Source organism: Perca flavescens, chromosome 9 (assembly GCF_004354835.1).
Source record: "Perca flavescens isolate YP-PL-M2 chromosome 9, PFLA_1.0, whole genome shotgun sequence".
In the NCBI taxonomy this organism is placed as follows: domain Eukaryota; kingdom Metazoa; phylum Chordata; class Actinopteri; order Perciformes; family Percidae; genus Perca; species Perca flavescens.
This window is the reverse complement of record NC_041339.1, coordinates 12,959,647-12,986,522: the sequence shown is the minus strand read 5'-3', so window position 1 is coordinate 12,986,522 and position 26,876 is coordinate 12,959,647. Positions and strand designations below refer to the sequence as shown.

Genomic DNA, 26,876 nt, shown 5'->3' with positions numbered 1-26,876 from the left:
AATCGTCTTGGGCGGCGCTAAGCACTGGAAAAAAGCTGCGGTGCCGCTGCAAAATAGGCTCAGAAGGAACTTGTTTTGGTGGAACGTGTACGTTTAAAAGTTGTTTTAGTCGTGCAACAGAAAACTCAGATTGGACAGATAGTCTAGCTAGCTGTCTGGATTTACCCTGAAGAGATGTGAGGAGCAGTTAACCAGAGTTTAAAATGCCAACACAAAAGAAGCCAAAAGCAACGGATATCCGGCCTAAATGAGTGAAATCCGGCGAATTTTCCGGCGCCAACGGAGCAATCCCGGAAGTGGAACGTCGAGGATATAGACTACGTCCGGCATAACGTTAGGTCAGTGTCAGGATCCCACATTCTCCCCATTCTTCCTGCTGATTCATCACGTCTGTATCCACTTTTGTCTTCATAAAAGCTCCGTTTTTCAGTTTCAGTCTTATAATATAATAATGATCCAATAATGTTATATAACATTCTGGAAGTGGTGATTCTGTCGTATGAGTACTTTTACTTTTGATACTTTAATCAAAATTTAGAATGCAAAGCTTTTACTTCTCACAGAGTATTTATACGTATGCTGTGGTATTGCTACTTTTACTTCAGTAAAGGAGCACTATGTAATTTGATACTTACTTTAGGAAAAAAGGAGACATTTATAAAAGTCGCCTCTATTTCTTCTATACTTAATTACATAGTTCTTTCCAGGAAAGTTTCTAGGAAGTTATAAAACAATTATGGACCTGTAAAAGCATTACCATTGACTCCATTTAATAATCCTCTCCTGCACTGCTGAAAACCACATCCATCATGCTCCAGATTAAAACCAACTCTGAATATAACAGAAGCAGTTTGACCTGGGCCGGCTGCAGTCCGGTTGTTTGTGTCGTTTTCAGCTGTCGTTTCTTAACACAGCGATCAACTAATAGCGGCAAGCCTCGGTCGGACAGCTCATCTGTCATGATTTATGACTTACACACACTTCTGCACAAACACACACACACACATAATCAGCTGACACGCAGGCAGCAGGAGTGAAGTGGTGTCGACAGAAGAGGATGCACTCGATCAGTCCCGGTAGCTCTTTTGAGTGGCAGGCTGACGGGTCTGATGTGGGCAAATTGAAGACAAAGGGGCCTTTATCACCGGAAAACCTATTGCAGGCACCTCTGTAAGAAAGAAAGGGAGAAAGAATAAGAAGGAGAGGGTGAGAACAAGGAATGATGTTTGCAATTGTGTTCCATTACTGTGAAAATGCCATTAGCGCCCACCCTGTGTCTGTTTGCAGCTCGGTGCCAGCCACATACAGGCTCTCCGACTGTGTTTAATAATTTGAGAGCACCTCTAAAGCGAAGACAGACGGGCCAACAGCGATGATCACGTCGTTGCCACTGTGAACCAGCAGAAAGAAAATAAGAAAATCTGAGCTCTATGTGCAAGACGTTGGAAGCAGAGCTTCCAGGAGGAGGTGGAGTGTCTGACCCTCCCAACACTCATACAGACATACAAAGACACAGGACGAGGTCAATAAAGAACCGGCTGTTAAGCATTTAACAAAGTCCCATCACGCTGGCATGGACTTAACTGTCCGATGAGATGTACTGAGCACGCGCGCTCTTTTGCTTCAGCACTTTTCTTGCTTTGTATTGACATTCAGCTTTAGTATTTCCTCTTCTTTTTTTTATCACGCAACAGCCTGGTGAGCCTTGTTTAGAAAAGGGTGACAGAGAGCAATATGAAACAGATAGATATCAAACAAAAGACAGCCTCTTGGGGGTTAAGCTTGTGATAACATTTCCATCTAAATGCAGATTTGATATAGCATTGGGGCCCTCGCTAGTTTACATTCATTACCACAGAGGAAGAGAACAATTTTTTTTGGGTGGTGTCCTTCACGTTGCAATTTAGGCTTTTCAAAGGGGTTCTGCAATTGATTTCATTTTATTTAGTTGTGCAAATTGCAGCACCAGCCATAAAACAAGGGCAAACAAATTTGTCCAAATAAAGGGGATAGAAAGAGTAAAAAGGAGGGGGGGGGCGTGAATATGAATGAGATTGTAAAGCTTGGTTGGCTTCATTTGTGTCTTGCCATTGGCAACATAACTAGCTTAATGTTACCCAAATGGTGCTTATCCAGGTGGAACCTGGCAAGAAACCGGTGAGCAGATTAAACATTATTGATGCCTCTTAGCCGAAGAATAAATTTGCCTGTTTTTTTTCCTAGCAAGCTCTCGGCAAGGTGGTTCAGAAATTGCAGCTCGATTGTCTTCTGGGAACGCGCATTACTGTGTGTCAATGTGTGTGTTTGAAGGGGAGGGGCACATGCGTAAGTGTGTGGTAAACAAAGATGAGTGCCACATCCTCGAGGGGGATAAAGCAAAGAGAGTGACAGCAGGGAGTGGAAACTGATAGCCTCTTGTGAAAGATGTGTTCTTTGAGTGAGTTTGTGTGAGGTGTGTGTGAGGTGTGTGTGTGTGCGTGAGTACGTACGTGCGTGCATGCATATGTGAGCATCAATATGTCACTATGTCAGTCTTAACACACTGCTCGCTAAATCACAAAAGTGCATCTCTACTTTTTTCCATCACATCCTCTTGACTCCTTTTCCACATCACATCACTCAATTTTCCCGTTACACAGACCTCCAGCTTTTTTGGTTTATGGGTTTTCCCTCACTTGCCTCCTTCCTCCGCTCACAATCACACACTGTGTTATGCTGGAGTCAACTGAGCTTGTTTCCTCAGTGTGAGAGAAAAGTACATTGCTTTTGCTTTTAAGTAAAACACATTCAAAGTGCATCAATTTTCCTCTACACCTATCCCTATTGCAGAGTGTGTGTGGACCACAAATTGAGGGGAGAGAGCCACTTCGTGGTCAACAATGTTGTGTAACTCTCAAAATTGTCATTTTCACCTGTAGTCACTGAAGCGTTTTGAGTGCCTTTGTTGATCAAATGGAAAAGTTTAATCCTGCGAGATGTACACGTTGGAAAAAATTGCAACGGTTACGGACGTAAAGCAATAGTTCAACATTTTGGGAAATAACATTTATTCGCTTTTTTGCAGAGAGCTTGATGAGATTGATTGATACCACTCCCATGTTTGTTTGATACAAATGAAGCTACAGCCAGCAGTCGGTTAGCTTAGCTTAGCATAAAGACTGGAACCAGGTGGAAACAACTAGCCTTGCTCTGTCAAGTTGTAACAAAATATAGATATAAAATGGCAATTAGGGAGATTTAAGCTAGGCTTTATATACAGTGGACTGAAATGAGAGTAATAGCAATATTCTCATTCAACTCAACCAGAAGTGTTTCCTAAAATGTTATTTGTATTTTTTATTTTTTAAGATATCTTTATTGAATTTCCAAGGGGGGGCATACAACATACAGTAAGACAGCGACGGAGTAAAGAATAAAGCCCTCATTTTAGCCCACCCGCAACCTCTTAAAAACAACTAAGACAACAAAAAAGCACAGGTTTGCACAGTTGAGGCATACTCAACATAATCAGTCAAAATGGCTTACTTAAGCCATGCTAGACCATAGAGGCCACCCCCTAAGGGTCCGTGCACCATCTTCCCCAATATAGCCCAAGACGGGGTCGAAAAAGCAAAAAGGCATGTCTCTGAGCCAGAAGCTAATAGCTTCTAATGGGAGAAGTTCGAACACACTCAGAGTCCATTGTGATATCGTGGGAACAGAGTCCAAGATCCACAGAAGAAGAATGCATCTCCTTGCATTAAAGAGAAGCACCTGCAGCAGCTTTAGTTTGGAGGAGCCGAGGCCCAATGTTTTAGGATTTAACCCCAGAATACAGCTGACGGGAGTTAGAGCTAGTTTTTTTCTTGAATATAACATCAGTTTCCTTACATATTTTGACGCAGAAGTCATTTAATAAAGAGGCACTCAAATATACAGTGGAAATATGTACCTTCAGAAATCTTAAATTTATTACAAAATGTCAGAGCAATGACTTAAACGTTTTGCGTTAACTATTCCTTTAAGATGATTTTTCTTTATGCACACGGGAAAAATTCCAATAAGGCTAGTCATTGTTGGCGACCCACAAAGCTTTACTAGTTTCTTCCTCTCCTCCCCTCTCGTCTCATCTTATCCTTCTGCCTTTGAAAGCCTCGTGCATTTTGTTTCACAGGTCGCCTCACTTGACGGGCTGAGCTCCTCTCGAGTGTGAAACGAGAGGCCATTTCAGAGCACAAATCCTGTTTGATGTGGCCATGCAGAGCAACATAGATCAGCTGGTGAGGGAGTTAGCGCAAGTAGCGCTTGTCTAAGACGATGTCACTGGGAGAAGGGAAAGAAGTGGGTATTTATGTGTGTTCATGTGTCTGCGGGGAGGAGAAAATGTGATGGGAGGGCTGATGTTAAGCTATCAGGGTAGAGGCACTCAGCCTCTTAGCTTGAGCAACTGCAACAGTATAACAGCTGCAGGAATGAGCAATGACAGCAATCTCACGCGTCTGCTATTTGTGTCTGCTCAAAGTCACATTAACCATCCAGTAAGAAATGACAAATGGCGGCTTCAAAGTGTGTGTGTGTGTGTGTGTGTGTGTGTGTGTGTGTGTGTGTGTGTGTGTGTGTGCAGTGTTGGGAACGTTACTTTAAAAAAGTAATTAGTTATAGTTACTCACTACTTGTTCCAAAAAGTAACTGAGTTAGTAACTGAATTACTCTATAATAAAAGTAACTCGTTACCAGGGAAAGTAACTATATTTGTTACTGTAAAAAAAAAAAAAAAAAATTGCTATATGTCAAAGAATTGGTATTTTTTTAGCAGTTTTCACAAGTCAGTTGAAATGAGTAGAACAGACAGGTGTTTGTACATAACTTTCGATATTTATTGCACGTCGACAGACAGCAAGAGATTTATCCTGCACTTCAAGTATTATCTTTGTAAGAAAAGTAAACAGTTAACAGTTACACCATATAAACTTATATGATGCATATACTTTTAACAACATACCTGCCTATCATATGGTTGACTTCAGCCTGTGTCATAGGTTTTTGTTGTGAGGCAGAAAGATCTAGCTTTTGCTGCTTGGAGGACTTTGCTCCGAGTCCTTCTTTGCTAGTGGATGGCGAGCTATCATCTGTGGTGGAGGTATCAGTGTTTTTGGCTACTAGCTTTGTAGATGCGTGTGTCGTTGTGAGATGCTTCATTAAATTAGAGTTGCTTACAACGGATGTCGACAAAGTCTTCACTCTTGGACATAATGTACACATTACATGCACGTTCTTGCCTTTGACCACAATGAATTTGAAGTAGTGCTTATATCTCCACCTTGAAAATGCCAACTTTTCCTCGGATTGCTCCTGACTCGCCATCTCTGCTGCTTCATCGAATCTCTGTTTACCTGTGTTTGTGTGTGTGTGTGTGTGTGTGTGTGTGTGTGTGTGTGTGTGTGTGTGTGTAAAAACACTGGCTCTGATTGGCTACCATGAAACATGACTCTGCCTTAGCCAATCATAATCGCTTACCTCGTTATTAACCACCTCCTCACTAGCTGTGAGCCAGGGGTGCATTCGGATTACACAGTTTATTCAATCAATGCATAGTAACGCACCGCATTTAACGTCCAGTAACGTTAACGGCGTTGTAACGACGGGAAAAGTAATTAGTTAGATTACCCCGTTACTGAAAAAATAACATCATTACCTAACGCCGTTCTTTTAAACGGCGTTATTCCAAACACCTGTGTGTGTCTGTGTGTGTGATAATTCCAGTGTGTGTGCACACACACACATAGACACACACCTTATATAGTAAATACACCATAAGCAAAAATAGGCAATCAAAGCTGAGGCAAGTGATTTAAAGTTGATCTAAATCATCATCAATGGCTGAGGGGGAACATCTAATCTTGAAAGGAACACAAAAATACAGCATATCTTTCCCTATAGGCTGAAGATAAAACAAAAATATGATTTCCAGTTTCCAGAAAACTAAATGAACTGAAGCTGGCAGGCGGTCGTACTGCGGGGGAGGAAGAGGAGAAAGAGAATGACAGGAGATGGGTAGAAAATATGACAGAGCAGACAGAAGGATGGAGAGGTTGGGCGACTCACACAGCGGTGTGCCTGTGACCGCTGGAAAAACATTGCTCCACAAATCTGCCTTTGGATTACAGACAGGAGGGGCCGTCCCTGTAGCGTGTAGCGCTTTAGCTTGCATCCAGTCAAACAGGAGTGGAGCAAGACACACACACACAAAGTGTGCAATGGAAACTGCCACTAATCAATATGCTCATTTTCTCCACTTTCAACCCTTCTGCCCACCTAGGGAGTGCTCCTTTTCAGTTTTGTTGCTCTCTTCGCTTCATCTTACGCTGCTTCACTCACAACCACAAATGTCATGGTTGCACAAAAGGGAAAAGTCAGGGCAGCACCAAAGTCATTAGGATTCATCTAAATACAAAATTTTATGGCAGCTGTCCAATACTTATCGACATACCGTATATATAAATGAGGACCACGCTGCTAGTGTGGCTTAATAGTGGCTATAGCTGATTGAAAATGTGTGCATTGATGGTGGGCTTTGGTGCAAGATTAGATGTACTGTAGTGACGTGTTTTTTTCCAGCTTTTTTTCCAGCATTTTTCAGTAGTGAGGAGAAAGGGAATAGTGACTGATAAGGAGAGCTAGAAAAGAATCAGATTAGGTTCAAGGCTTTACAGGTAAACCTCATTCACACACTGTGCACATTGGGTAAACAGATGCAGATTGAGCTCAGAGATGATAACCTGTATTACTGCAATGTAAATGAGCCACCTTTGTCTTTTCAGGCAAGGTGACACAGGATTAGAGTATAATGATAATGTACGATGGGACTCTACCAGTGTAAAATGAGTTGGGTGAAAAAACAACAAAGAAAAATGCAGTGGAATATTGCAGAATTTTGCTGTACAAAGCAGCTGAGACCAGAGCTCTTCTAAACGCACCGCACTCTGAATTTCTTATGATAGCCTATTCTGTCTGTCATCAGTTGTTTTGATGAAAGTAATATTTGTATCTTCATAGTGGTGGTGGTGCTTTAAGCTGCAAAGAGGTGGTTGATATTGATCCCATAATGCACATCCAGGTTTGATGTATGGCTTATGAAAATACTTTTGATATCTTCCCTCCTCAGTCTAGCCCTGCCTCCTGTTGTTCAGGTAGCACAGAAATGGTTTGTTGGATCAATGATACGATAATCAGAGAGCCACAATGAGCCTCTGTTCTTTCACTCTTACTCCACAACCAGTAGGATGTGATGGAACAAAGGAACGTGGAGGGGGGACATTTTTTCTCCAACAAGACGCAATTAACTAAGGTCTGTTCAGCGTAATCAGAAATAACGTCCTGTGGCTTAATTTACAAGTCGGCATTGATTGTCCTCTCCTTTTCTCTCCTCTCCTCTCAGGCGTAACCAACGCCGACACTGTGGTGAATATGCGGAAGGTGACCCATCAGACCATTAGCGAGGAGCTGTCCAAGACCGTTCTCCTTCCCTGCCTCTTCACCCTCCGCCCCAGTGCCAGTTCATCCCATGAGCCCCCCCGAATCAAGTGGACCAAGGTTTGGGGCCAGAGAGGCTCCGACGGCCTGCAGAAGGAGCAGTCGGTTCTGGTGGCCAAAGACAATGTGGTCAAGGTACAATAAATGCTGTTGGGGGGGACCACTGTGAAATCTTTTCTTTCAAGCTTTTTTTTGGAGAAACTACGAATGGATCAGTGGTGTATTGGTTCTCTCCCTTTCTTTTTTTTACTCCCCCCTCTCTCTCTCTCTCTCTCTCTTCCCTCAGGTGAAGAAGGCCTTCCAGGGCCGTGTAACGCTGCCTGGTTACAATGAGAACCGCTACAACGCCAGTCTTGCTCTGACAGGGCTACGTTCCAGCGACTCTGGTCTGTACCGCTGTGAGGTCGTGGTGGGCATCAGTGACGAGCAGGACACAGTTCCCCTGGACGTCACGGGTGAATAAAATGACATTTTGTTTCTGATTAAGGCAGCCATTTTGAATTGAAGTCACACTTGGGGTGGGAAATGTCATGCTAGAGCAAACCTAGCTGAATGCCAGTCACAATAAGCAAACATCAGGATTTTCTCTTTCTAATAATAAGTAATTAAAATGTATTTATCTTAAGGACTTTGAGATGCATTTGGTTCACATTTTAAGGAAATGTCGCATTATAGTCAGATAGCTAACTCAGGTAGCTAGCAGCTACAAGCCAGTACATTTGATAACTAGTTATTATTTCAAATGATTATGTAATTTCTAACTAAATAATTAAGAACACCCAACAGCTATATAGCTTGTCGCCAGGTCATGACACTTTACATTTGCAGTGCTGAACATCACTAATCAACAGGGACGTCGCCAGGCCTATTTTAGGGGTGCTGAAGCTACCCTAAAATGTTCCTAAGCCCCCCTAAATAATAATAAGAACAATAATAATTAGATTTTTTTGGTGTTCCAACTTGTCTGGATTACTTACAACCCCCTCTGTTTGTATAAAAGTATTGTTGGAACACATTGTGGTACCGTACCCTCGTGAGCATTATTTGAACAGTATTGTACTGCAGAAAGTAGTGTGTTGCTATAAAAATGGCAGGAAAAAGGCAATTAACAATGGAAGAGAGACAGACCATCATAACACTTAAGAATGTTGGTCTTTCCTACAGAGAAATTGTGAAGAAAGTCAAGCTGTCAGTGAGTATAGTATTCTTCACCATCAAAAGGCACTTAGAAACTGGGGGAAACTCTGACAGGAAGAGGTCTGGCAGACCCAAAGCCACAATAGAATCAGAAGACAAGTTTCTGAGAGTCAACAGCTTGCGTGATAGGCGACTCACAGGACAACAGCTTCAAGCACAGCTTAATAGTGGTCATAATAAGCAAGTCTCAGAGCTGCAGGTTTGATAGGTCGAGTTGCAGCAAGAAAGCCATTGCTAAGACGTCAGAATAAGAAAAAGAGGCTTGCCTGGGCCAAGAAACATCGTCAATGGACTATTGAAGACTGGAAGAAGGTGTTATGGACTGATGAATCAAAATTTGAAATCTTCGGTTCATCACGCAGGATTTTTGTACGCCGTTGAGTAGGCGAAAGGATGGTTCCTCAGTGTGTGACATCAACTGTCAAACATGGAGGAGGAAGCGTGATGGTCTTGGGCTGTTTTGCTGGATCCAGGGTCGGTGATTTGTACAGAGTGAAAGGCACCCTGAACCAAAATGGCTACCACAGCATTTTGCAGTGCCATGCAGTACCCTCTGGTATGCGCCTAGTTGGTCAGGGGTTCATCCTACAGCAAGATAATGACCCAAAACTTAAGCTTAACTCCAAGCTATGCCAGAACTACCTTAGCAAAAAAAGAACAAGATGGTGGGCTTAAAATCATGGAGTGGCCAGCACAGTCACCAGACTTAAACCCCATTGAGCTGGTTTGGGATGAACTGGACAGAAAAGTGAAAGCAAAGCAACCTACAAGTGCCACACATTTATGGGAACTTTTGCAACAGAGTTGGGAAGAACTTTCTGGAGAATATTTGATTTCCATTGTAGAAAGAATGCCACGAGTGTGTTCAGCTGTTATATCTGCCAAAGAGGGCTACTTTGTTGAGTCAAAAATGTAGAATACATGTTGGTTTATAAATTGATTCCATGATTTCTTTTTTAACTTAAATTGTTCATTTGTTCTACTCTTTTATTTCAGAGTACAATAAGACATTGAACTGCTTTGAATTTCAATAAAAACCTGGAAAAATTGGGGTGTTCTAAAACTTTTGACCGGTATTGTATATCCAGCTACAAAACAGCCGAAAAGTCGGAAGTTAGACAGAAGTACAAAGAGTAGTTGTGCTATCAAGATGGCAGCTTTCAGGGCGTTGCAGACCAGAGCGTTGCAAGTAACTGGAGGATTCACCTCGTCTCGTCGCTACTCTTTGGTCTGAACTCGCGCACGCACACATCGATACACACGCAGATGAATGGTGAAGGAAGATTGATTACACGTAGTGAGTGATACAGAGTGAAATTGTAAGTTGTTTTTAACGACCTGCTTACCTTTACCTACGTTATCTTGAGGTAAAGAAAAGGAGATATTTTGGTTTGCTATGGAAAACAATAATATGCAAATGATAATGAGATAATATAGCCTTTCTCTATAGTATTCTAAAACAATGTCAGTCCCCATAGAATGTTGTCGGTGAAAACTAAATGTCATAGGGTCCTGTTAATGCTATTGTACCGGTGTATCCTTCAATTCATTGAGCAGATGAATATTGGAAGATATTTTAGCAGAGAGCAAAGAGAAGTAGGAGATTGGCAGGGCAGTTGATTCTGATTGAGGTAGGTAGTGGTCTATAGGTCTAAGGAAATGTGGGATGTTTTGTTTTCTTCTAACAATAAGCATTTGATGGCAGGTCTAGGCACTAAGGCATAGCCTAAACTAAATTATTTCATTATATATGCTAGCTATATTCTAGTTATTTAATTTATCACAGCCAATGAATGCAGAAAGCTGCATTCATTGGCTGTGATAAATTAAATAACTAGGTAGATGTGGCCTAAATGTAGGCCTTAACATTCTGGTTCTTGGGTTATACTGTATGCAAGCCAAATTACACAGCGAAATTACACTCTGATTGAACCAATCCACAGCGCATTTACAGTAATTAGTGTAATTAAATAGCATTCTTTGGACAACTTATCTTATAGAATGAGGAATTAGACATTGTATGCTATTACTTTATCACACATTTAAATGAGCAGACAGATAGCATTTAAGTAATTGCTTACAGAAGAACTCATCAGGAGGAAAGTCTGGCCAAAGTACATTCCCCCATGTAGCTTAGGCAAGGCAAGACAAGGCAATTTTATTTGTATAGCACATTTCAGCAGCGGTGCAATTCAATGTGCTTTACATAAAACATTAAAACACAGTTAGAAATTAATAAAAATTAATACAAAATTAAAAATAGTTAATACAAAATTAAAACAATTCATACAAAATTAAAGCAGTTAATCAAAAATAGATTAAATAGAGGAATAAAAGAATAAAATACCCAATACAGTGCAAAGATTTAAATATAGGCAGTATCAAAAAGAAAGGTCTTCAGCCTTGATTTAAAAGAGCTGAGCGTGGGTGCCGATCTACAGTTTACCGGAAGTTTGTTCCAGATACGTGGTGCATAGAAACTGAACGCTGCTTCCCCCTTTTTTGTTCTAATTCTGGGATTGCAAGCAAACCAGTCCCTGATGATCTTAGAGGCCTCTGCGGTTCATAGTTCACAAGTAGATCCGAAAGGTAATTTGGCCCTAAACCATTTAGCGACTTATAAACCAGCAGAAGAATTTTGAAATCTATTCTTTGGGGCATAGGAAGCCAGTGTAGAGACTTTAGAATTGGAGTGATGTGATCCGCTTTCCTTGTGTTAGTGAGGACTCGAGCAGCTGCGTTCTGAATCAGCTGCAGCTGTCTGACTGATTTTTTAGGGAGACCTGTAAGGACACCGTTACAGTAGTCTAGTCTACTGAAAATAAAGGCGTGGCCGAGCTTTTCCAAATCCTGTTGACACATAAGTCCTTTTACCCTTGATATATTTTTAAGGTGGTAAAAGGCTGACTTTGTTATCGTCTTAACGTGTTAAAATTCAGATCAGAGTCCATAATTACACCGAGATTTCTGGCTTTGTCTGTTGTTTTTAACATTATTGTTTGAAGCTGGGCGCTGGTTCTTAGTCGTTCCTCTTTTGCTCCAAAAATGATCACCTCAATTTTTCCTTCATTCAATTTAAGAAAGTTGTGGCACATCCAATCATTAATTTGTTCAATGCACTTAACCAGTTTTTGTATTGGACAGTAGTCTCCTGGCGACAGCGTTATGTAAATTTGTGTGTCATCAGCATAACTATTGTAACTTATGTTATTGTTTTTCATTATCTGGGCCAGTGGGAGCATATAGACATTAAACAGAAGAGGCCCCAGGACAGAGCCTTGGGGAACTCCACACGTCATGTCTTTGTGCTCATCATCAGCTTAGATGTGTCTAAAAGCTAACATTACAGTAATTGTTGTTGAACAGAGTAGAAATGGAAGAAGAGGATATGTCTGTCACTTTTTACTTGTTAACATCTTGGTTTCTTGACTGGGTGTTGAAATAGGTGTAGCTCTAATACAGTAATAAATGATGTGAGTGCAAATATTTTGCAAACGCAAGTTGAAAATACCCTGGGGGCTAAGCACCCCCTGTCTTTAAATCCTAGTGACGTCCCTGCTAATCAATACCACAGCGGTTAGCATCAAATAACAAATTCATTGCAGAAACTAACACTTTACTGAAAGGGAAGAGGTGCATTGCAAATAAACCAACTAGCCATGACCAGTTACCATAAAATATATAATTCATATTAAAACCAAACTTTTAGCTATATTTAAGAGGTTTTGACAGAAAACACTTAATCCATCTGTTAATTTTGAATAGTCCTTGGCTAGCCAAGTACTTCAACATGTGAGCTGAGGGACAATGACATTAACAATGACCAACTTGGCTTCTGAGTTAATGATAGTTTGATCTACTTTCCTTCATTACTTAGCATGGTAGCACCCATAGCGGGATTTGTTTTTATCTGATAGCTCTATATTGTAATTTGTTGTACAGCAATTATAAACACTGAGCAGTCATGCCACTAAAGCGTAACTGGAATAGAGAGAGAAAGAGCGAGCAAGCAAGAACCTGCCACTACCCTCATGAACCTGATTATTGCTGTCATTCAGTATCATCTCTTTGCAAATGTAATATTACCAACAATTGATGAGCGGTGATACACAAAGTAATTCACTCCTTTTGTGTTTATTCTAGGCGTGTTCTCATGTTTTTAACTACACAAATTATTGTCTGTGGCGAAGCAACACTCCCACTCTTGGTTGTGTACAGCTCTCTCATTGTTTCAAACTCTGCCACTTTGAATAGTAATGACCCTGTTGTCCATGCCAGGCAAATACAGCCATTACAAGCAGGGCTGTTTATTGTCCGTGTAGAATCAGAATGATGATGTGGAAAAGGTGAGGGAACTAGAACACATTAAACATCATTGACCTGGGCCACTTAGGTGCCATTCATGCACTGAAAGCTTAATGAAACCAAGATGGTAGGAACCTAGCAGTGTACGCTGTTGTCAAATAGTGTAACTCAGAGCACTTTGTATGGCTCTCGCTGGCTTAACTATATGGGCAAAGCATTTACTGGATTATCTGTATCCAGGACACCCATACTTGTGGAATAACCAGAATACCTGGATGTAGCTCACTGTAGTAGAACCATAATTACTTTATCGGGGTATTTTAGCTGCAGAGCTTTCATCACGTTATTTCCAGGTCACTCACTAATTTTAATAATAGGCTATTATCATAATGACTACAGGGAATCACAAGATGCATTCGACACTGTACACTATGCTGCCGCTGCTACAAATCCATGCTAGTTTTGCTAACATCAGCTCTAAAGGCCCAGTAGCCTTATTATTTCACCCAGACACAGCACGGTGCATCGTCTGCCATTGATATGATATGATATAACACAGACACACGCCCCCACACCTTAGCTTTTATGTAGCTCAGATGTGAATATACTGTATGCAGGCATAATGTGTGTGCCTGTTTTTACAGGCCAATACGTCTTTACAATTTTAGCATTTCAGCAAAGATGCCATCTGGTTTTCTCATACTAAGAAGCACCTCATCTTTCTCCATAAGAACGGTCTAGTAAGCAAGACCCCTGTCCCAATGCTTGGGAGACCCTGCATCCTCTCCCCTTTTTGGCCAATCGATTGACACGCTATGAAAACCACTTCTTCAGAGAGAAACCAATTACGTAGCTGGCGAGGACTAGCCATCTCCAGGGCTTAGTCTTAATTGGCAGTCACGCTACATGGCAGACCACAGCCGTCCTCACACTAATTCTACAGAGTGCTTAACATATTAATTAGCAGATATTGATACTGCTCAGCTATATCAATATAATATTAATCCACATTGCTCTTCTTATAGAGTCATTTGTGTGTGCCTAAGCCCCGACGACATGTCCTTCCTCTTTTTCCATCTCTTTCTTAATTTCTCCCCTGCTGCCTCGCTCTTCTACTTGCTCCTTGTTTAGTCTCCATTTTCTTTCTTTCTCTTGGCACATATTGACTGGTTAATTGGCTGTGCCTCACCAACTACAGAACAGTGCCATTTACAGCTGTGTCAGTCGTTGTCTGTGGTGAGATACTGTATGGCTGCTCACCATTAACTGGTGTGAAGACAATAGATAGTATATCAGCACTGGGCATGGTCAAAAGCATATTCTAACTGTTTACATAACTTCTCGGGAGCCTGGCATAGCCAGACTAATTCGCAAATGCGCAATTTGCTAGTTAGTTGTGGCAAATTTGCAAATGCGTATTAGTGTGAAACCTCTCAGTTCATTTTCGATTTCCAAGGAGCGTTCTCAACAGTGCAGACCAAAATGCCCGTGGACGCAAATTAATAGACCTACAACCAATTAGAGCAACGACACGACATAGCCTTGAGTGACGCAGTGCTTGGTCTGTTTTGAGGCAGGAAAAACATGGTGGCCAGGTCACATATTGTCACATTACAGCTAAACAGAACACTAAAATGTGTTTCTGAAAATAATTTAATCGAGAAATATGCAATACAGTAAAAGAATCTTGATTTGTATTTGATCAGCACCGCCCGGTTGATCTGAGTTTCATGAGCCTGGTGCTGGATGGAGTATGCCGGTTACATTCTGTAACTGCGTGATGCTCCTCTGTCAGTCATCCGTCTTAAACCTGCCCTGTGTGAGATAAATGAATGTGATTGGCATGTCCAGTTTCTCTTTGGCTGGAAATCAGTTTAAATGGGACCTATCTGCCAGAGCAAATGAAACATGAGCTGGCAAATTCGTCTGATTTCCAGGCTAGCACAAGATAGTTTTAGCACTTTGCTTTTTGAGTTGATAGCGCCTCCTAGTGTTCTCCAGGAGACCTAAAAATCTAGTTCCATCCATGCTTAACAACACAATGAGTCCACCAAAATGTATAATTTTGTAGATGACTTAAATTGCTAATTGATTGATAACCAACAGGCTTGTTGAAAAGGGGGAAAACAAGGCTATGGCGTGCTCTTGTCAATCGTGCTCCGTGATAATTTACAGTGCATCTTCTAGCAACGCAAATGTCCAAGCTTAAACGTTTTTACAAATCTGTCCAAAATCAGGTTGATTTTCTTTTGAACAAAAGAGAAATACACACAGTACGGTAACTATAGTATCATTTTATATTTTTGTATGCAAAAAGTAAGGGGAGAATTCCAATTTCAGTTTGACTTCAAACTACTTTAAATGTAGCTACTGTTTAAATTGTAATGCAGTGTAGTGTACTAAACAATATTGCCAAGGGACAACTGCTCAACAGTGCTACAATGAGGGCAGCACACAGTCATTAAGCATAGGGCCTACCCACAAATGGTGCCTTCCTGTTCTTCTCTCCGGAGACTGTGTCGGGGATGTGTGAAGATGCAGAGGGTAAAAATAGAGGCATGTACTGGGCATCCAACTCTCATGTGGAATAGGACTGGGTTTCCCATACTGAGCGGAAACCCATTTGTCTCTCTAGTGTAAAAAATTGCCAGCGAGCTAGCATCTCTTTTTGGTAAACATCCCACAGCCTCCAAGGAGGAAGGATAGAAACTGGAGGAAAAAAAAAAACTTTTCTTGCTCCACAATTTTTGTGAAGGGGAGAATAAGACCAAGATGACAGAATGGCTAGATGGACTGTGGGAAATGTGTCTGTGTGCGTGTGTGACACACAAACACACATGGCCCTGCTTCCTTTGGTCGGCCGTAGCCTGGAGTGCTGATGCTCAAATTGCCATGTAGGCCTTCATCTCGCAGGAATCTTTGTCACTCTACCAGACAAAGCCGGCGAAGATAAAGGAGCCTTGTTAGTAGCAGATGCCCACTGGCTTTTTTCATGTCGCTGGATGCTCCTCAGGGGAGCAGCATTGCGTGAATGGCAGGCAGGGGTGGGAGGTGAGTTAGACTTCTGAAACTATTCCTTTCCCATTTAAGTGGAATATATGTCTCACTTTGTTCCCAGTTGATTTTTTTTTGACTTTTTTTGTATTCCTCTCACCCTCTCTTTCTGTCTCTGTAGTTCAATATGTGATGCATACAATTTGTGCATCGCCTTGAATGCAGGGTATCTCTATTTCTGTGTTTGCCTTCTTTGTCTTTCTATCATGAGTACGGTGACAGGCGGCGGTAGCAGCAGTGTGACGTGTGTGTGTGTGTGTGTGTGTGTGTGTGTGTGTGTGTGTGTGTGTGTGTGTGTGTGTGTGTGTGTGTGCACTCTTAAAGCAGTAAAATAAACATCACCAGTGTTTGTCGTACACCGTATCCAAGGGCAACACCTCTTTTCAAATGAGACTCACGCGCACAGGTTGTTGAACCTGAACGCCGTTGTTTCTTCTTCCGCAGACAGAACAATGTCAGGACAGGATGTGGATGTCTAGAGGGCTCTGTGTTGTTGTATCTTGGAGCTGTGTACACGCTCCTGTGTTGTTTTCTGGGTTTCAAGGTTGCAGTCCATAAATACCTCTGTGACCCAGAGGTCGCGGGTTGTAAAAAGCACGCGGTCGGTTTCTGGAGTAGCCGCTCTACTTTCCATTACATGCTGTGTCTCTTTGCTCCAGGTGTGGTGTTTCACTACCGCGCCCCTCACGACCGCTACGCCCTGTCCTTCGCTGACGCCAAGAGAGTGTGTGTGGAGAACTCAGCAGTCATCGCAACACCAGGCCAGCTGCAGGCTACCTTTGCTGACGGATACGACAACTGTGATGCTGGCTGGCTGTCTGACCAGACTGTACGGTAAGGTTTTCAACTCTGCATACGTATAGAGTATCAGGTGGTTGCTGTTGGAATAACTCTCAAGCGAAGTCTTTACTGTTACTTTGGGTACTATTGTGATACTATTGTGTCTTTGATGGCGGCGGCAGCATTAACATACAATTGAGTATGAGTAATGAGTAATGAGTAGAGTCGCAATTTTGGCCTGTACATTTTAAAATGCTGAGATTATTCCTTTGGTTTAATGATAGCTGGCAAGCCAACCACATCTGAGCTCCAGGGGCAGAACATTACCTCTGTAGTCCCTGATTATCACATACGGTGCACCTGAATATCCTGCGCTAGATAATAATAATCAGCAGTCTCGGGCTTAGAGTATCAAGGTTTGCTGGCAGATCTTGTTTGTTAGAGCAGGCTGCTATTTTAAAATCTCCATCAGACAGTGGTTTCAGCTTGATTTTCTTTTTTGATCATGTGCCACATGATCAAACGCTGTAAGAAAAATAAATGCACTCCGCTACAAATATATGCCTAAAACAGAGAACTTGGTCAAGTGTTCACTGTGGAACTATGAAGTATGGCAACGTGCAAGTCATTGACTGTAGATCTTTTTGGACTTTCTATAAACACAAAACATAATTGGACCTAATTGCTTGTTTGCACACTGGAAAGGCTGTTAACTACATCCGCCCCTTCTGAGCTGTCTGTAAGTCCGCCGCGTGTGCTTCAGCCCGACACCTTCCATAAAGTCCCTCTTAACATTACCAGTCAGAGGTCATCTCTCAACAGCGTTCTCCATATCTACATTTTAATTTCAAAATCGCTGTTGCTCCAGTCGCCGAGCAAATTGACTGTTGTCTTCCTGACATGTTGTTTTTCACAAGCTTCCCACGGCGCGGCTTCCTTCTCCTGTTTCTTTCTCACCTTCTGTCCTACGCTCCGTTGTTTTCACTCGGGAGTTATCTAATTGGTCCAGATCCAGGAGGCTCCGTCTGCACATCAGCCAGGAGGAAAGTGTCCAATTAATACGGTGGAAAAAATACAGACATCAGCCATCTCTTCATCCGCCACCAAGGAGAAAGAAAGAGGCTGAGGCCATGGACACTACAATACTTAGTTCTCTAGTTTTACTCGCTGCATAAGAGCTCTGCAGGTTTCTGGTTATGTGCAGGCACGTGTGTCTTCTGCATGTATGATTGTGTGTTTGTGCATTTGTGTGTGCATCTGTTCCTAGCACTTCATCGTTCCTAGTCCCTGTGTGCCAAGCGTAATCTTTTAATCAGCCTCGTTGCTTGTGCCCTGGTGCTGCTGAAATCAATGTTCTTGTGGAATAATTGCTCAGTTGGAGCATGAATATAGATCGCTGTTTTCTCAGCCCCATAGGCCTGCCAAGCCACTGAAGGAATTCCTGATTCTTTTAACCTCTCCTTGACTTCCTAACTCTACCTCCCTTTCACACTCTCTCTCTCTCTCTCTCTCTCTCTCTCTCTCTCTCTCTCTCTCTCTCTAATATCATAACATTACTAGAAGCCTTACATTGCCAGAGCATTAAAGTGTAACTCTCGTTTAAAAGCATATTTAGGACAGAAGCGCCACTTTTAAGATTCACCGTATCTTCGTTTTTCGGTCAAATGGCCTTTTGAATAGGAGTGCTAGGGGCACTTTTATGCTAGCCTCAAAATAGCTATTTTTAAAACACTAAGGCTACGTTCAGACTGCAGGCCAAAGTGGCCCAAATCTTTTTGGGGTCAAGTGACCAGGTCAGGCTTCTTCAGAAGTAGTGTGAACACTCAAATCTAGCCCAGATCTGATTTTTTCAGATCAGATTCAGGCCACTTCCACATGTGGTCCTGAATCCGACCCAGATCAGATTTTTTTCAATGCGACCGCAGTGTGAGCAGCCAAGGCGGATTTGATGTGACTTTTACCTCAAAAACCCTCGCTGCACCCTCTCTCCCCGCGGGGAGGGGCGGGGCCCCCTGCTCCCAGTGCGGCTGTTAACCGGGGCGGACTGTCCTCATTGTTACCCAACCGCGCGTCGCATCGCCAGGGCGGGGATCACGTAAAAAGGTGATGTCAGCAACACCCCCCCCCCCGACCCGCCTGTAAACACGGACCAAGGAGTTTAACGCGCTCGCAAGTCAGGGTCGCCCCGTGGTGCAATGAAAGTGAAAGCCGGCGTGCGCCGGCTGAGGTGGGATCCCGGTCCCTCGGGGTGGGGCGCACCACCGGCCCGAGTCGCCGCACCGCCCGAGGAGGTGGAGCGTGTCTGGGCGGCCAGAGTGGTGGAGGCCCGTAGCGGTCCTGACGTGCAAATTGGCCGTACGGTCACACAGACCTCTTTAGTGAAGCTGCAGCCATAACCCCGCAAATTTGTCTCTCTTTCTCTTCAGTCTTCTCCTCCTCACCACCTGCGCATTAATGTTATGGCTGCCATTACACAAACACAATACGGTTAAAAAGGTTAATACAAAATAAAAAAATAAAAGCTGAATAATAAATAAAAATGCTGACTTCCTCCATAACCTCCCTAACTTTAGCGCAACAGCGTGCTGCGTCTGATGTCATTGTTATTGTTCTTTTGCGCATGCGGGTCAGTTCAAAACCGCAAACAGTTCACACTGGAAACTGATATAGGCCACATTTTCAAAGGTCATGTGAACAGCCAAACAAAAAATCGGATCTGAGCAAAAAATCAGAATCAGGCATTAAGACTTGCGGTGTGAACGTAGCCTAAGAAGGCTCGACACAACATGAAACTTTGCTCGAAGTATCACCAGGGGCTCTACACCTTAACTACACCGGTCCACAAGGGATATACTAAATCTGTGGCTACTTGCATTCAAAAGGCCATTTGACCGAAAATGAAAATACGGTAAATCTTAAAAGTGGCGCTTCCGTCCTAAATATCACAAAAAGACCCTAGGTTGCATTTTGGCGAGAGTTATGCTTTAAACACATTTGGAAACGATTTTAAGTATTAAAAATTCTTCTGTGAAACTCACACTGAGGGCAGAATAATTAAAGAAAGCAAGAATGTATAACTCGCTTTGGCATTAAAGCCAGTTTCAGGGGGGATATTTATGTGTTTATTTTCCGTTATTCTTTGGGTAATGTATTTGGGTAATCTCTGGAAAGGAGATATACTTAAATTGATTGTGTTTAGGGCAGAAGATGATAAAAGTGTAGTTTAGTTTTTTAATCTTTATTTTGTATGCGTGTGAACACAGACTCATCCCCAGGGAGCCCAGTTTGTGTGTGGCTGCCTATTGCCATGGTCAGCTGTATTAATCTCCCTCTCTCTGTGTCCCTGTCTCTTGATTTTCTCTGCAGGTATCCCATCCAGTCGCCTCGGCCCGGTTGCTATGGTGATCGCGAAGACTCACCTGGAGTCCGTAACTACGGCGATAGGTCCCCTGATGAGCTGTTTGATGTTTACTGCTTTGCTAAGCAGCTTCAAGGTATAGGAGCTAGGAGCTTCATAAATGTGGGTTAAGTCATGCATGGGTTCACTAAGCTGTGGGTGCAGCGCGAGAACGCCGTGACCGGGACTTAATTCTCTGTTAGCACAGAAAGGAAGAGGGCAGTAGGAGAGGGCAGGTTGTGGAAGCGAGAGGGAGACAGACGAACTATATTGATTCCAGCTGTCATGTTACAATCTCCTGCAGGCATAAGCGAAGGTAGTAGTGTTATCCTAAAACTTTACTTTTCGATTCGCAATACCACAGGCAATTTGCTCTGTTCTAACGTAAGCTGTCGTATTAGATCGAGAACAATGCTGATCCTTTATTTTACTGCCTCCTAATACGGATCCTCAACTGGTGAGGAGGCTGAATGTTTACCTGGGACGTGTAGCTTTAGCCTCAGTCTGTAGTATGTAGCAATCAAGTGGATATTTAAAGGTCCCATGACATGGTGCTCTTTGGATGCTTTTATATAGACCTTAGTGGTCCCCTAATACTGTATCTGAAGTCTCTTTCCCGAATTCAGCCTTGGTGCAGAATTACAGCCACTAGACCCAGTCCCACAATGAGCTTTCCTTAGTATGTGCCATTTCTGTGTCTGTAGCTATTGAGGAGGAGAGAGGGGGGGAAAGGTGGAGGGTGGGGGTGTGGCCTTGACCAACTGCCACTTTGCTCGTTTGAAAGCAATGATGTCTCTCTCTCATGGGTGGGCCAAATTCTCTGGGCGGGCAAAGCAGAGAAAGGGGAGGTAACCTTGCTCCTTATGACCTCATAAGGAGCAAGGTTCCAGATCGGCCCATCTGAGCTTTCATTTTCTCAAAGGCAGAGCAGGATACCCAGGGCTCGGTTTACACCTATCACTATTTCTAGCTACTGGGGGACCAGAGGCAGGCTGGGGGAACTCATATTAATGTTAAAAAACCTAATAAAGTGAAATTTTCATGCCATGGGACCTTTAAGGCCCTTTTACAGGGCTCGCCTTTTTAAAAGAGTCAGCGGGAAGTGTTACTAAGTCAGCTGGAGACAGACCAGCTCAACCAACTCAGAGTTATCTTTGTTTAAGTTGCAACGGTACACTACAGTTGATATCATTTGCCATCTCAGCCATCAAAATCAAGGGTTGTAAGCTAGAAATGAGAAGCCTGCTTTTCTTTACTTTCTACTGTGTGAAACCCAAAACCCATCGCTTCAAAAATTCCCAAGAATTTTGAGTAGTAAATCTGCCACCAATTTCGCTGTAAACTGCATATGTGCAGTGCTAGAGGGGAAAGCGTGACATGCATAGCAACAGTAACTAAGGGCGGGGGATGAGGCTTAGAAAACAGGTAAGGTGCTACCGGGCACAGCCAATATGTAAGTCAGATCCATTAAAACTCACTGTTGCACCTTTTATAGACTGTTCAGGAGGATGGAAATCTATATTTAATCTAATCAATGTCCACCTAACTGGATGCCCTCGCTCCTCCATTGGGGCCCCCGCTATTTACTGTGTAAGATTAATACCATAGGCAACTGAAGTTTGTGGTTGGTTTTCCCTACTCCTTACACGTAGTTACTCCTTCGATATTTGACATTAATGAAGCGAACCCTGTAAACTAACTCCACTGCCACTCATACATCACCTACAGTATACACTGCAACATAGAGCCAAAGCACCCTTTCTATTGTGGAAGTGTACTTAAGCCAGCACTTGTGTACTTAAGCCAGTCACTGTCTTTTAGCCTTATCGCCAAATATATTCTACATTCACATCATAATCAAGTCAGCGACAGTGGACGGACTGAAATATTATTAGGAGTTGGTTATATTTGCATATTTCAAAAAACAATCATAAGCGCAGCAGGTTTTGTTTAACATCCCAATCAGACACACCGCAGGGGTTAGTCTATCTGGGTCACTTGTTATGAGGTGGTGCGAGCACGACTGTTAACCAAACATAATGGTAGTAGGAGTTACCGTACCAGAGCTATTTATAGATATGGACACGCTGTATTTGCCTGGGATGCGGAGTAGAGAACATTGCTTGACCACCTGTAGACTTTGTATCCAGCAGTTTACAATTTAATTCAGTGAAATTAACAACCTGATGGAAACAATCTGCGGATAATTATCTTCAATCAAACTGGAATTACTATCTGATACATAGCTAGTTTTTTTTTTTCTCTCTTATTCTGTAAAACAAAATACAAACTAGAAGCTGAATTAAAAAGCTCTGATGTTCAGTACACAACCATGTACTGCAACATATCGAAGTTCAATTTCAATTTGGCAAATTCTGTCATCATTTCTTTTTTATTTCATCATAAATCTGTAGTAATTAGCAACTTTTCACCAGCCTCCCAATACATATCTCATTAACTCATTGTCTTTGAGCATTTCTTCTCACACACATTACTCCTCGCAGAAACCCATTCTGCCTCTCTCTTCTTTTGTTTTGTTTGCATCTTTTTCATTTCATTTCATTTCATTTCATTTATTTTTATTTCGAACAAAACTAAAATATATATATATATATATATATATATATATATATATACACACACACATACAGTTTGTACCCATATATATATATATATATATATATATATATATATATATATATATACATACACATACACATATGCTTACAAACCCATGCACACACATATGCACACAAATACCCATACACACAGATATACAAACACACATACATATACATACACACATACATACCCACACATACAAAACAAAAAGTGTGTAGTAACACACAACGGGGAAAAAAAAATACATACAGTGCTTACAACGAATATTAAAAATACTATTGCAATTTCCAATTTCAAAAAAATAGTCCGAAAAGGAGCAGGATGAAGCCGAAGCTTTTAATGTTTCCTACCCCTCATTCACCCAAATTCGTTTCTTCATTCATCATACAATATACACAACAATACTTCGCCAATCCCTCACGATTCAAATCCTTTGTTCATCTATCTACATCGTAGGTAAGTCAACAACATTTTCGCAATCCATCACCGTAACAATCCGCACACCAACACACATCTTCACCCTTTACCAAACTCGTCTCAATTCAATAAATCAGCATCGCCATTCTTTACTCTTGGCATTAATCTCCTGGATCCTCATATTGAACTCCATCTGTTCTCCGCTTCTCATTCCCACTGTCCACTCCTCCGGCTCATATCTTTTTCATCACACACTGTCTTGCTGGTGGGTTTTATGATCATACTGTACTATTTTGTTTGTGTTGCACAGACGTTGTGGTCCTCTTGGGCTCTCTCTCTGTCTGGCTCCGTCCGGAACTATTTTTGCATCACTATTTTATCCACATCAACCCCACCTCTCTTCAGCTTCTCCTTTCTTCTTCTCCTTCACTCGCTGTCAGCATACTTGTCTTTCTTTCAGATCCATCTTTGCAACTGCTTTGAATTCAAAGAACTATCTTTATATAGTCCCTTCTTAGAATTACTGATGTTTTTTTAATCACTTTTATGAAAAAAATAAAGTGCATAGCAAGTAAAACTTTTCTTTTATCATGACTTCAAGCCTGCACCTCCTATTGCTTTGGCAAAGTTGAAAAGGAGGAAAAAGGAATGGCTGGAACTTATTGTATTTAAAGTAAAAGAAGTCTCACACACACACACACACACACACACATTACATGAAACAGACCCAGACTCAAATGTAGCTACATCACTTTTGTACAACCATACAAAGTGCAAAACTTACTCTCGAAAACCTGCAATCATAAGCCAACTCAACAAAAGAGATTTTAGTCTGAGGGCTAAAATGCCTTCAGCCTCCTAACCATGCACTGTAACACACTGAACTGAACCCCTCGCTTCTCTTCTCCTCCTTCTCCGCCCAGGTGAAGTCTTCCACTCCACAGTGCCCGAGAAGTTAAGCCTGGCCACAGCCTCTACCCACTGCCATTCCCTGGGAGCTCAGCTGGCCACTGTGGGGCAGCTCTACCTGGCCTGGCAGGCCGGCCTGGACCAGTGTGACCCCGGCTGGCTTGCTGACGGCAGCGCCCGCTACCCTATCAACGTTCCGCGGAAGAACTGTGGCGGAGACGAGCCCGGCGTGCGGACCGTCTACAACAACCCTAACCGCACCGGCTTCCCTGACACCACAGCCCTGTACGACGCCTACTGCTACCGAGGTACGGCGAGCTCTGTGATGATGAACTTGGCGCACCATCAGTGTGGTAATTGCCATGGCAACGACAGAGGGTTTCTGGGGACTTTGCTTTCCATTCTGCTTTTTAATTAGCACGGCATGTTTGTCTCACACATGAAGTAGTTGTGAAGAGATGACATTTGTGTCCCCAGTGATGGATTTGAGGGCTTGTATGATGTGAGTAGTGAAGAGAGAGAGAGAGAGAGAGAGAGAGAGAGAGAGAGCAACAGAAAGAGAGCGAGAGAGGAAGGTGAGGTAGAAAGAAAGAGAGATTGAAAGAGTGACAGCATGAATGAGTCCAACTGGAGTTTGCAGAGACTCTGTGTCTGACCTTGTCTTTTATCATATGCCAACTGAGACTGGAGTAAGTTAGTTTCATCTTGAGTCTGGATTGACCTTATACCACATTCTGTTCATTGATAATGTGTATATTGTAGGTTATCAAACTTATGATTTTGCATCTGGAGCTTACCCTAGGTTTTCTGGCTTCCATCAATTGTAACAGACTATACAATTGTATTTCCACAGATAGGGGGGAAAAAGGGACATTTTCATCTCTCACAATGTCATCTTATGAAATGTTCATTGAAGCGTGACATGTGCATAACCCAATCATTTTTAGTAAACAAAAACAGCATGAGAGCAGCACAGCAGAGCATTTGTCAAAACAAAGAGCTGATAGATGAACCTCTACATTGCACCAACAACGCAAAGCTGTATGCACATTTACATTAATATTTAAATCAAATGACGTCTTTCAGATTGCTAAAAGTAGATAAAAATGGTAATATGTTTTGTTTAATAGCATAAATGGGGTTCGTGTAAATAATATTGTTGATCCAATCTCATTTATATTGCATGAACACAATATATGCATGTTTGTTCATTTGAAAATGATTGGAATTTGTGGTAAAGCTGCTTTCGGTGTAATGTTGTGTGTTGCAGGCCGCCAGCCAGCGGGGGTCCAGGCTACAGAGGCACAGGCTCTGTACAAGGCCCCCAACCCAGCAGCAGAGGACATCTCCTCAGTCACTGAAGCCCAGCATAGTGCCCCTTTTTCCAAGACTTCCACCTGGACCGGATTGGTTGACTTGGACAACACAGGAGTCCACTCCATTGCTGGAATCAACAACTCCTCTGAGATTTCTGAAGAGCATGTAGTCATCCACCTAAGGCCAGAGGAGGGCTGGGATGAAAACCAGGTTGGACCCAGAAGCAGCCAGCTCAGCCAGGAGGAGTCTGACGGCCCAAAGAGTAGCAGCACCATGGGAATTTCTGACCTCGAGAGCCTGGAGAGCCATGGAGGTTCTGCTCATGAAGAAGAAGATGGTGGCTATTTCGGATCATCTGACACCCCAACATTATCCTCCATAGCTTCTTCCACTCCCCAGCCTCAGACCGGTAACAGTGTGTTGGCCGAGTTTGTGAACACTCTGATGAAGCCATTTAGGTACTGGAGAGGAGGTGAGGAGGTGGAGGAGACAGAAACCAGACCTTCTGTGCTTGAGGAAAAAGCAGGAGAGAACCAGACGCAGGGAGTGGCATCCAGCAGAAACCTGAGTATACCAAAAACAAGTGGAAACAAGGGCAGCATGGACAATGCCATTATGGAGCAAAGGAGTGGTAGTCTTTCCTTCAGGACTCCTACCAGTGGACCACAGAATCCAGAGGAAGGTCTGTCCGAGCAGGAGAAAGAGGTGATGCCACTGATTCGATTAGTGCCTGCAGTCCAAAGCACGGGGCAAAATGACACCCCCACCCAGCCAGGAGAACGAGCCTCCAGCGCATCTTCTGACGAGCCTCCATCCAACGGTAACGGTACGAGCTCAACATTGATTTTATTTCTGTGTGTTTTTAACCTTTAAAACTAAACTAATAAGCAAGCAAATAGAGTGAAATAGAAATGAGGGTCATTTGAAACGGTTATATTTCAAATACAGGCCTGGTGCATTTAAATGTCGCTGGTAAATATGGGATCTGTTTATGTCAAGCTTTTTAAACTCCCTCTGTCTCTCTATTCCACTCGCTCTTCTTTTCCCTTGAGTATGCTATAATATATTCCTCCGCAGGGCAATTTGAAGTATCAATGTAGATTTAATTAAACAGTAATTGCAAGCAAACAAAAGGGGCATATCACGTACAGCAATGCAAAATGTTTGAGTGAAGACTGTTCTGCCTTCATTCTCTTATTTAATGGCAGGATGCTTTGATTACAGCACAGGCTGTCAGAAAGAGTACAGGCGAAGCTTGAATTTGAATCTGTTTTGCAATAATAGGTTTGCCCGCATAATGTATATAATGTTAGTTTAGAACACAGCAGACCTGCATCACAAACTACAGCTTATTTTTTCGGAGTCA

At 42.5% G+C, this 26,876-nt stretch overlaps 1 protein-coding gene across 1 annotated transcript in view; it reads left to right on the top strand.

Moving 5' to 3' along the window:
- Window positions 1-26,876, top strand: part of ncanb (neurocan b) — a 128,622-nt gene that overhangs the window by 7,984 nt on the left and 93,762 nt on the right. Inside the window, exons 3-8 of the mRNA XM_028587686.1 lie at window positions 7,418-7,647; window positions 7,799-7,967; window positions 16,728-16,902; window positions 20,215-20,342; window positions 24,208-24,501; window positions 25,464-26,336. Coding sequence (XP_028443487.1) covers window positions 7,418-7,647; window positions 7,799-7,967; window positions 16,728-16,902; window positions 20,215-20,342; window positions 24,208-24,501; window positions 25,464-26,336 — 1,869 coding nt within the window. The remainder of the gene's footprint in view (window positions 1-7,417; window positions 7,648-7,798; window positions 7,968-16,727; window positions 16,903-20,214; window positions 20,343-24,207; window positions 24,502-25,463; window positions 26,337-26,876) is intronic.